This window comes from Engraulis encrasicolus, chromosome 20 (genome assembly GCF_034702125.1).
Source record: "Engraulis encrasicolus isolate BLACKSEA-1 chromosome 20, IST_EnEncr_1.0, whole genome shotgun sequence".
NCBI lineage: Eukaryota > Metazoa > Chordata > Actinopteri > Clupeiformes > Engraulidae > Engraulis > Engraulis encrasicolus.
The window spans coordinates 8,454,364-8,466,863 of record NC_085876.1 but is presented as its reverse complement, the minus strand read 5'-3'; the positions used below and the strand labels follow the sequence as shown (position 1 = coordinate 8,466,863).

At 42.6% G+C, this 12,500-nt stretch overlaps 1 protein-coding gene across 3 annotated transcripts in view; it reads left to right on the top strand.

Annotated features, from left to right (window-relative positions):
• The window catches only part of yrk (Yes-related kinase), a 43,254-nt gene that overhangs the window by 23,293 nt on the left and 7,461 nt on the right, over positions 1-12,500 (top strand). For all 3 annotated transcript variants that reach the window (XM_063185337.1, XM_063185335.1, XM_063185336.1), the window contains exons 2-7: positions 872-923; positions 2,174-2,446; positions 3,194-3,296; positions 3,419-3,517; positions 6,591-6,694; positions 10,935-11,084. In XM_063185337.1, the coding sequence (XP_063041407.1) occupies positions 2,176-2,446; positions 3,194-3,296; positions 3,419-3,517; positions 6,591-6,694; positions 10,935-11,084 (727 nt within the window). In that variant the 5' untranslated portion in view covers positions 872-923; positions 2,174-2,175. The remainder of the gene's footprint in view (positions 1-871; positions 924-2,173; positions 2,447-3,193; positions 3,297-3,418; positions 3,518-6,590; positions 6,695-10,934; positions 11,085-12,500) is intronic.

The window sequence follows — 12,500 nt, the reverse complement described above, 5'->3', positions numbered from 1 at the left end:
ATCTCTCTCTCTCCCACTCATTTGCTGTCCCTCTCTCACTGTCCTCTCACAAGTAAAGGTACTAAAGCCCTAAAAATACCTGTAAAAAAAAGAAGTGTAATGTTCCCCAGTGGTTCTGTGCGCTGGCATTAGCAATAATAAAGCTTACTGTCTCTTGTCGTGATTAAGGAACCATAACATGGCATAGATGTTGTGTCAGCAATCTGTTCCTCTTCTAGTTCTTAACTTCTCTTTCCTTTGCTTCGTTATCTTTTCTTTGCTGCTTTGCTGTACCAGTGAGGATATTGGTGATGTGTTCTGCTCTTTGTGCATGATGGGTGACACTGCCACCTAGTGCTTGATGATGGCACAACATAATCAATGTCCTCCAGTCTAGTCCAGTGGTTTTCAAAGTGGGGGCCGCGAAGGGCTGCTAGAGGGGCCGCGGCAGGTTGGCAGGGAAAGCATATCAAAACAGAGTAAATATTTGAATAAATTAAATAACTAATATGCACCAAAATAAGCCAAAAATAAGCTTATATTCCCATTGGTTAAGAACTGCATTATAATAATCTATTGCATCTCTGAACATTACAACTATTATATTGTTAAGTTTTTATTTTATATATCCCTGTGGGGCTCTGTCTAGACTATGGTTGTGAAAGGGAGTGCACAGAAAAATAGTGTGGCACGACCCATGTATAGGGGGGCCTTGGCTGGAATCTACCGGTAAATGGGGGGCCTTGACATGGTCAAGTTTGGGAATCCCTGCTCTAGACTCAGACACTGGTCACAATGTAATAACTGATTGATTGATTGCTTGGTTGATTGATTGATTTATTGATTGGTTCATTGATTGACTATAATTGACTCCAGTCTTTTCTCTCCCCAGCTCTGTGTCTCTGTCTGAGGGCGTGGCAGGGCAAATGACCACAATAACCAAGGTTTGGACCCCACACTATAACTCTTGCATGAAATCATGTGTGATGCAGAACATCTTTTGTTGCCTGAGTGCAGAGATGTATAAAGTACAGGAGAAAAGTAGTGGAGTAGAAGTACCAGTATCATCTTGTCAAATGACTTGAGTAAAAGTCAAAAGTAACCTTTCCTTACCTTACTCAAGTAGAAGGACAAAAGTGTTCAAAATGTGTTGTACTTAAGTAAAGCAAGTAGAAGTATTGCAAGTTTTGCTACTTGAGTAAAAAGTAGAAGTAGAAGTAAAAGTACTGCATTAAAAAAATGGGGGGAAAAAAGTCAGTCAAAAGTTTGAATACCATTTGGTTTATTAGAGCTCTGTACAATAAGTCTCTTATGAAGTGCAAATACCATTATGGTTTGTCCCTCAAAGGAGAACATTGAATCTAAATAGGGCCAGGGATGGCAGCCGTCATCCTCCTCCTCCTCGCCGCAATGTGAGGTGGTTGGTGTTGTTGATGTTGATGGCGATACCTCGTCTACCTCATCCATCTTGCCAACATCTGTATCATGCCAGTGTCAATGCCAACTGAGCGTCACTGACCGCGCCAAAAGACATGCGCGAGAATGCGATCTGCTTTTATTTCCCTACCATTGCATCGCCCACTGACTGTGAACACGTTCCATCATATCTGGTGATGGCAGAGCCATCTAGCGCTCGGGCATAGAAACAAGTAACGAGTAACGAGTAACGAAAGCAGCACATGAAAAATATATCGGAGTAAAAGTATTAATTTCATCAGAAAAATGTAGTGCAGTAAAAGTACAAGTATGAGGAAAAAAATATTACTCAAAAAAGTACAGATACTGCAGTTTAGTACTTAAGTACAGTACTTCGTTACTTTTACTTCGTTACTATACATCTCTGCCTGAGTGCAGGATTGTGATGTGTAACACTGTGGAAATGAGACTATGGCTTTTACCATCGCTCAGTTGATTTGGAACTTTTCATGTGCACTAGTCAGCGTGCATGCTAGAATAATAACAAGTAATAGTAAAATATACGAGAATATGAAAGGGACAGTCCAGTCCTAACTGTGAACCATTGCAGAATAATTCATTGTTCACAAGATTATGAATAATAATTTATTTTTTATATTAGTGTGTTCCTCAGTGTTATTAATAAATGTAAATAAAGGTAATTTAGCCGAAATGACCTGACCCTAACAGTAACTGTTTTGTTCTGTCCGAACCTGTGGTGTGTTCCTTGTTCCCCTAGTGATGGGCTGTGCGTACTGTAAACAACGGAAGGCAGCAAAAGCAGTGGAAGCCGGCGGCGGTTCGTCGGCGTGTGACGGCAACGGGTCGGGAGGTTTGGTGAAGCCCCCGCGCTATGGGCCCGACCCCACTGGAGGCGGCGGAGGGGGAGGACCGGGAGGGGGCCACGGGGGAGCAGAGCTCATCCCCAACTTCAACAACTTCCCCATGGGCACCTCGCAGCCCTTCCCCGGCACAGCTTTCAGCAGCAGCATGCCCCAGCCGGCCATCACAGGTGTGTGGTTGAAGTAGGGTTTGGACTTGGCAAGGTGTGTGTGTGTGTGTGTGTGTGTGTGTGTGTGTGTGTGTGTGTGTGTGTGTGTCTGTGTCTGTGTCTGTGTCTGTGTCTGTGTCTGTGTGTCTGTGTGAGTGTGTGTGTGCTGCATACAAGTATACAGTAAAACTGGATATACTACTGTCTGTGCCTGTTTGTTGATATGTGTATTTGTAGTGGTGTCAACAATAATCGATTTGGCGATGCAAGGCAATGCAATGTGGGGCATGGACGATTCAATTCAATGCGTGAAGTTCCAGAGTCGATGCGGCAACATTTTTAAGTTTCAGTTACTTCCGTGGATATTTCAGGAGCAAATGAATGTTAAATTAAATAAAAGCACTTCAAAGCATTGAAAACTGCAAAACTGATACAGAAAACAGCCAATAAAATGTTGCTCAGTATCTGACTGCTTGTATTGCCTCATCATGACTGATGAAACATTTGCTTTGCTTTCAGTAGAAATGTAATGCATTGCAATGCATCGTAGAATTGAATCGAATCGAATCGAATCGAATCGCTACCTCCCGAATCGGAATCGAATCGAATTGTGAGGGCAGTGCCAATGCACACCACTATGTATTTGTAAGCATGTTAATTGTGTATCAGGTTATTTATGTTAGGGTTTTTTGATGTTGGAAAATATATAACTTAAAAATATATTTTTATGGGTTTTGTTTCTATTTGTGTGTTTCCATGTGTATGCAGGAGGGGGTGTGACTCTCTTCATAGCGCTCTATGACTACGACGCTCGCACAGAGGACGACCTGTCCTTCACCAAAGGAGAGAAATTTCACATCATTAACAACACGTAAGTCACTCATTTAAAGTTCCCTATTGCCTTTCGAGGAACAAAAAAAACCACAACGCATTTTACCCCATACCAGTAGAATGAGAATCTTGAATCCTAAATCTTGAATCTTGACTGTCCAGGGAAGGAGACTGGTGGGAGGCGCGCTCTCTGGATACGGGGAAGTCAGGATACATTCCAAGCAACTATGTGGCCCCGGTGGACTCAATACAGGCGGAAGAGTAAGTTGACATTCAAAAAGTTTTGTGAGGCACCGCACACCTTGACTTGCAGTTTTTCAGCAGGTGCGGCTTTTCAAGGTGCTTCTTCAGTCATCAGTTCTCAGATGGAAGAGCGCGACACTACTTCTTTACGATTCACCACTTTATTTTTTATTTTATTATTTTTGTGTGCTGATGTTTCGGTACAAAGCCTTCATCAGAGTGGAACCAGAAGCAGTGTCGCGCTCTTCCATCTGACAACTGATGCCGTTGAAAAGTTGACATTGTTTGGGCTGTTGGCTGTCTTCAGCATAACCAAATGTCACTTAATGACAATGGTCCTAAAATGTTTTTGACATTGACACATGTGCCATGACTGCATTACGACACTGCTATGATACTGTCATGTCATACGTATGACGCTGGCGTCAAATTATGTGTTACCCTATAATGTTGTATGTCGTATCGTATTGTATAAATAAATGTGTGCAATTGTAACCGATGACACACACTCAAACACAAATAACGTTAAGTAAAGAATGAAGTGGCATGCAACGGAACATACCAGCGTTTCTGGAAAAAAAAAAGGTTGAAGTGCATCGGTTTCAGCCAGGCGATCAGACGGTCATTGTTGTTGTCCGCATTGCTAGTACTGTATATCCCAGAGTCATGGAAGTGAGAGTTGAGTTAATCCCATTGACCTCATGTTCCATCTTTACACAAAGATGGTGGCTCACGGAGCCTTTGACACACAGATCACCATTGACATAGTTCCAAAATAGTTCCAGGAAGTGAGAAAGTGCAGTAAAATGTACGGTAAACTGAATTCATTTTAATTCATTTTGAAGTAATCTTTGATCCTTATGTGGTGGTTCACACAAATGGATTGTGGGTACGCTTTACAGATCCTGTCCAAACAAATGGACAGGGCCCTTCAACAATTTGGGATAGTGTTAGTCCTTTGTCTTTTGTGTGCAGTTTTTAAGCCGTTATCTTGGCCGCGACTCCTTGGATGAAGAGATTTTCGATGGAATGTTCCTGGTTGAATAGGAGTTTAATAAAATAGAGGTCCTAAAAGTTGCAAATGGATTTCTGGACAAGCAAATTACCAGTGGCCTGTAGACACACCGTGTGGTACACAGCGTTTGTTCTTCAGTCACCTCAACACGACTCTCTCATCTATATGGTCAGCCTGGTCAGGCTTCGATATTAACGTACTGCAGACTCAATCCCTTTAAATAGTGTCTGCTACATGCTTGCAGACCTTCAGTAGAACATGTACAAGAAGAAACAGGGCGAGTGAGAAGGGCTTTGTAAACATCGCTTTCTCTGCTACTGCTGCATGAGGTTGCTAGGTAACAGGTAATACAGAAAACCTGTACTGGTTGAAGCAATGAATGATGGTGTGGGGGTGCATGTAGTCATGCCTTTGTGCGCGCGCGCGCGTGTGTGTGTGTGTGTGTGTGTGTGTGTGTGTGTGTGTGTGTGTGTGTGTGTGTGTGTGTGTGTGTGTGTGTGTGTGTGTGTGTGTGTGTGTGTGCGCGCGCATCTCCATCTGTGTGTCTGTGCTTGTGTATCTATGTCTGTATGTCTGCATCTGTCTGTTTGTGTGTGTGTCTCAACTGAATACAGAAATGTGTAGTTTTTTACCTGCATGCACCCATGCTACTTGTGCACTGTTTGCTACACTGATTTCCATTGGGTTCAAGTCGATGTCAGACTAACCTGCTCATTCTCTATTTGTCCTGGTCAAGAAATAAGGTGACCAGTGAAAAACAATGCTACATACCTATCTGTCCGCATTGGAGGAATGATGGTTGTAAATCAGTAGTTTTTGTTGGAGTTATTGCAGACCAAACAGAACCTACATGCTTGATGAAAGAACAGCCAGTTTCATATTGAAATAGCACAGTAGTTACTGTAAAGACTTAAATTTAGACTTGGACTTCTTTATTGTCCATTAAACATACAATTCTATTTGGTAGTGACACAAAGACACAAAAAGACAAACACATCATACAATTAAAATAATCACATTCATAATAAATGAATTAATAAGATAAAATCTACAGAATAAAAAAACACATTACTCTGTCCATTTCATTCAAATAGTAAAACCATGTGAAAGTTACCATTCTACTGTTAAAAGGGCTGTTCACATCCTCAACAGTAACTATAAGATTATACTATAACTATTACTGTAAGATGTTTTTGTTTACACTTGTCAACAGTAACGTCTGTTGCTCATAAACAGCCACAAGCAGAAGTCATGACCTCTAAACATTCTTAAGAGCTCTGATTCAATGACATTATTTACAGTTCTGAAAAAAAAAAAAAAGATCTGAAAGTGAATCCATATCGTTTAGCATGTCGGTGCCATTATAGATGGTGTGTGAACGGCACCATTCATGTTGTAATGATTTTTACAAGATTACAAGATTATGTAGTAATATTACTAAATAGTTAATATATAAATAGTTATATTTATCGTTAAGATGTGAAGGGCCCTTAACACAGATGTTTGAGATCTACTTCGGTTCATAGAATGTTGTGTGAAGTTAATCTGAAAAGACAAGTTCATTGGTAAGCTGTGAAAGCCCACCTGGGAAACTCCCGTTGTCATTGTGACACAGCACTCCACAGCACACAGTACTCAATGCACACAACAAAATTGCATTTATGACTCACCCATGCAAGGGGGCTGCCCCAAATGGCACTCCAAGGGAGCACCACCAACCAGGCGGGTCGGTAGTTAAACCGGCAACATTTGGGATACAAGTCTGACGCCCTAATCGTTTATCCATGACTGCCCTGTACGTGTAGTGATGGGCAACCTGTATTCCGTAGTTTAGAATCCAGTTCCACACATTTCTAATGACCAGGTTTTGCCTGTTCAATTCCAGTAGGTCATCATTCAACCAGACAATCACCTGGCTGAATTGGATGGGTAAAGCCAGGTCATTTGCAATGCATGGCGCTGGCACTAAAGAATTCAGGTTGCCCATCACTGTTGGTAAAGGAGACATTTGTTTATGTTACATTAACTGTATATCTGTGTGTGTTTAGTTGTGTTGGTGCTTGCTTGTGTCTGCAGGTGGTATTTCGGCAAGATGGGCCGCAAAGATGCGGAGAGACAGCTGCTCGCTTCAAACAACCCACGAGGAACCTTCCTCATCAGAGAGAGCGAGACCACAAAAGGCAGGGCATTTCATTAATTTTCTCTTCTCTTCTCTTCTCTTCTCTTCTCTTCTCTTCTCTTCTCTTCTCTTCTCTTCTCTTCTCTTCTCTTCCCTTCTCTTCTCCTCTCTTTTCTTCTATTCTCTTCCCGTCCTGTCCTGTCCCATCTCATTTTGTCTGAGCTTCTCCTCTCTTATCTTCCCTTCTAATGTTTTCTGACTGTATTCTCTTCTTTGCACTTCACTTTTCTTCTTCTCTTCTCTTCTCTTCTCTTCTCTTCTCTTCTCTTCTCTTCTCTTCTCTTCTCTTCTCTTCTTTAGAATGGTCTTCAACGACCACAGCATCTCACCAAAATATAAATGCCATAGCATAAACAGCTTTCACTTTCGCTTGTAACATTGCAAGCAGGGGCACACTACTGCTTTCTCAACTAATTTAGTAATGTGTGGGGGCAGCAAGTTTCAGATATGGAGGCTGAGTAAAGCGTGTGTGTGTGTGTGTGTGTGTGTGTGTGTGTGTGTGTGTGTGTGTGTGTGTGTGTGTGTGTGTGTGTGTGTGTGTGTGTGTGTGTGTGCGCGCATGCATGTGTGAAGTAGTGGTAGTGGTAGGGAAAGCCTTAACGTTTTTAGATTTAGATTTTGAGAAAGTGCCACACACACACACACACACACACACACACACACACACACACGCAAACACACACACGCACACACACACACTTACTGATCAAATGTATCTATAGTCTTGTGACTGGTGGTCTGATTGTGACTGAAACATTTGCATTTGAACTTTTTTTTCCGAGTGCGAGTGTAGGTTCTCTTCAAACACTCCTAGATTACTTCTTGATAACTTATATCATAAGTTACGCACCCACCAGGCATCAAGTCATAATACCAGGGACACATGCAGGCAAAACGAGCGAAGTGAAGAGAGGCGAAATTCAGTGTTCCATTCTCACAACTCCATGGTCAACAGATCGTAGTGGCAAATCAAACCGATTGAAACATTTATGTTGTTGATTTGATTGCCCACAGCAGGCAAAATTTGCTCCTCATTTGCATAATATTAGACATGCCCAAATATTTTCATTTCGCTTCGCCCCTGTTCGCTTTCCTAATAGGAATGAATGGCGAAGTTGTCTTAGTTTGTCCAACTTTACGTGGATGTGTCCTTGGCGTTACGCACAAAACTTACTTCGTAAAGTACAGTCTTGTGTCTCAAGCACACACAGGGTCATAAGACAGTCATACGACCACGACTAGTCATAGCCGTTGTGGTCATGGCTGGGCCAACAGCCATAGAGTAGCGTTCGTGGTTTGTGTTTGCTTCGATAGCCATGTCTGTAAGGAGGACACGCGCAGACTTTCTGTCTCTCTCACACACACACACACCCAGCACACACACACACACACACACACACACACACACACACACACACACACACACACACACACACACACACACACACACACACGCTAACACCATTGACACATGCACACATACAGTACACGCAAACACCAGCACACACAAACACATATGCACGTACATACTCATGCGCGCATGCACTCATGCACACACGCCCGCATGCACGCACGCAAGCACGCACGCACACACGCACGCGCGTACACACACACACTGGGTCACCAGTCACAAAGCAGCTCTCATGGTCTGTGTTTGCTTTCGATATCTATATAGTTACACCTGTGAAGACATGGACTTGAAGAGGCTAACACAAGTGCACACATAAGCCTGTCACGATATACGATAAGTCAATAAATCGGACGATAACTTTTTACAAGAACGATCACTTTTCTGGCCCCGATAAGTAACGATAAGTTATTTGCGTGATGTTTTGTTTACCCTCTCTCCCTTTCTCTACCGTAGCCGTAAGACTACTGATGGCGCGTTATAGGCCAACGCAGCGCAATGACGCTTAAATGTTGGTGTAGGCTAATTTAAGTGCAGTGCAGTTCTGGTTGGAAAAAAGTGCATTGATCTGGCTACTTACGTCTTTGAAATAGAACGCTGGTGTTCCCGCGCGTCGCTTAGCCTATAAGCCTCGACAAAGAATCAGCGCTACTAGGAGCGCAATATTCTTCCAGTCAGTCAGCGCATCTGCAACGTTCCTCAGAGAGGGGAATGAACAGCTCCAACACGGAGGCAAATGTTCATTTTGAAACATGCGCAGCAACCCAATATCCACGACGAAGACGTGTTTGTGCAATCATGAAATAGTGGTGCCGTCGCGACAAACTTACCCTGAGGCTGTTATTTTAAACCTCGCCGAGTTTCCACTATTATTTCAATGCACCTCCTACCCCGACGTTCGTTGTCTGTTCTTTTTGTGATTTTCGCTATATTTCTTGTGAATTTAGACCCAACAATATGAGTAGGCAGTCCGCAAGCAAATCATGAAGATAAGATTTGTGGATTTAAATCTGTCACACCAGGAGAATGTGAACGGTTGAGCGCGCTACAGGGGAAACAGGCATGGCGACTCATAACTCATAAGAATCAATGTATGGGCGTTCATAAAGGACTTTAAAGTGCGCATAATTGCAACTTGTTCCAGTCGAGGGTATCAGAGAGAGAGAGAGAGCTGGAACTTGTGCATCTGTTCATGCTCTTTTGCTTTTTGCTGATGTTGAAATGCCTTTAACAGGGCTGATTTGGGTTTTGACTGACAATTAGCTAGTAACAAAGTGCATTTGTTTGAAATAAGCTGTCTAAGTAATAATTTGTGAATTAGCAATACCCCACCAGTAGGTTATTTTACATCACACCATGGATAGGCCTATAAGCCATTCAGTGTGCTTGAGAAAGATAAATAACAGAAAATGTTAAAGAAGACTATATAACTTACCTTAATAATAAATACAAAAAAGCCTATTTAGAGCCTATTGTGCTCCATGGGGATGTATTTAAAAACATATATATATCCCCCGCCCGTGATGCTTTAAAAATGTGAAGGGGTGTAGTCACATTTTTATTGCATTTTTACGTCATTATATTGTTTGACACATTTCTTCTTGGAGCAGGCGTCAATCTTAATTATTTAAACCTCTGAGTCTGCTGGCCCAAATGTTACATTCAATGTTTCAAGAAGGAGGCCGCACCTTGCATAGCAGTGTTTTTTATTGCACATTATATTGTTTGAAAATGGCGAGAGAGACAATATTATCGATTATCGCAATAATTTCTTGTTATCGTTATCGTCTGGCAAAAATTGTTATCGTGACAGGCCTATGCACACACACACACACACACACACACACACACACACACACACACACACACACACACACGCACACACACACACACACACACACACACACACACACACACACACACACACACACACACACACACGCTAACACCATTGACACATATGCACACACACAGTACACGCAAACACCAGCACACACAAACACATACGCAGGCACATACTCAGGCGCGCACGCACTCATGCACGCACGCACGCACGCACGCACTCATGCACGCACGCACGCACGCACGCACATACACACACACACTGGGTCACCAGTCACAAAGCAGCTCTCAGGGTCTGTGTTTGCTTTCGATATCTATGTAGTTACACCTGTGAAGACATGGACTTGAAGAGGCTAACACAAGTGCACACACAACACACACACACACACACACACACACACACACACACACACACACACACACACACACACACACACACACACACACACACACACCGCTTTCACTGTGGTTTCAGTGGGTGAACTGCAGGTGCTCTACACTCTTGGCTGAGCAAAATTGCACACACACACACACACACACACACACACACACACACACACACACACACACACACACACACACACACACACACACACACACACACACTACTGATACACTTATATACAAACATATTATATTACAGTAAACATTGCCATCTATACATTGCCATCTATCTCAGTTACAGTTTACAGTTTAGTTTTTCTTTAGTTTTTGGAGACTGAAGAGGTGTCACGTCAATCAGAATGCCAGCGGCTTCTGTTATATGTGGCTCTTTTCACTAATTTGACTTGAACCACAAAGTCATTATTTGAATGCTCATTACTCCCAAATGATCATTACTGGGCCGGGGGTGCCCATGGGGGGTGGTTTACCTTTGTATTTGTAGTGAATATGAATATGTGCATTATTATAAAATAAAAACACAACATTTTTGTCACTCCCCCCTCCTTCCCCATCTCTTTCTCTACCTCTGTCTGTCTCGTCATCGCAGGAGCGTACTCTCTGTCCATCCGTGACTGGGACGACAACAAGGGGGATCACGTGAAGCATTACAAGATCAGGAAACTGGACAACGGCGGCTATTACATCACCACGCGCACACAGTTCGACACTGTGCAGCAACTCGTAGAGCATTATACAGGTAGGACCCGGATCTCTCTGAGTCGTTCTCTCATTCTCACTCACTGTCTCTCTATCTATATCTGTCTATCTATTTCTTTCTGTCTCTCTTTTTCTCTCTCTCCCTCTCTCTCTGTCCCAAACTCTCATTCTATATCTATCTGTCTCTGTCTCCTCCTTTCTCAAAGACTTTCTCTGTCTCTCAAACACACTTTCTTTCTCTGATGTTTGAACACAAATGTTTTGCAGGCATGTTGTCATTACTGTAATTTGCCCGGGAAGGAAAGTGCAGAGCTAATGCATAGAGGGAAGAGACCTGTGTACTAAGGTATACAGTGTAGGAGCTTGGTCTAGCTGCAAAATGGCACCATTTAGTTAACTGATATTACAGTAAACATACAGTACCCGGCCGTATGTTCCATACACTTTTCAGGACCATCTTTTTATTTTGTACGCTGCATATCACCATCAGGACTTATTTGCTTCTTTTTTGTTGTCATATGTTCATCTTTTTTACTTAATTTACTACTAAGTGCTTCGCATGTTAAAGGTGCTGCCTATAGTACATGTTGCAGTTTGGGAATGTTTACCATCCGTCCAAATCAGTAGAGATAGGATAGGGCATGCTGGTGCTGCTGCTCCCCATGGACTGTATGTGTTTTGTTTTTGATGTACTTCATCTATCTATCTATCTGTCTATCTATCTATCTATCTATCTATCTATCTATCTATCTATCTATCTATCTATCTATCTATCTATCTATCTATCTATCTATCTATCTATCTATCTATCTACGTGTATCTATCTATCTCAGGGATTCTTAACCATAGGGCCGCGGACCAAAGTTGGGCCGCGCTCACAGCCTCCAGGGCCGCAGACAACTTTCAGTTTTGCACCAGTGGGCCGCGATGGGCCGTGGGACAGCCTAGATATCAAATAATAATAATGTGCGTCTTTTCCCTCAAGCGCCACTTTGTCATAAACGCAATGACCACACCCGCGATTTTGTTGTTGTTGTGGGGAGATTTGATTCGCAGCCTGATGGTAACGCACTTTGCAGTGGGGTGGGCTAGGCTATTTGGAAAAAGAGAAATTACCAATTCCGGTTCCCAGCTGATTAGGCGACGTCTTCTGTGTCCTAATATCCTCATGTTTTAGTAGTTAGAAATAGGTGATCAACGGTCAGGCTACTCAAAATAATTCTAGTTACTGAATCTTTATCCCTTATACTTGTCCAAGTGTCCCTAACATGACAGTCCTTTTACGAATTTTGCTTGATACTGGAAAGTTTTCCGTCCGGCTGTGGAATTTGTTTTTCCCGCGTTGCGTTTCCACTTGTATAAGAAAGAGTCTTCAATATGATTAGCAGATTCATTACAAAGCGCAAGTCAAGGGCTGTCACGCAAACTTTGAGCTGTCAGAGAGGCATTGAATTGT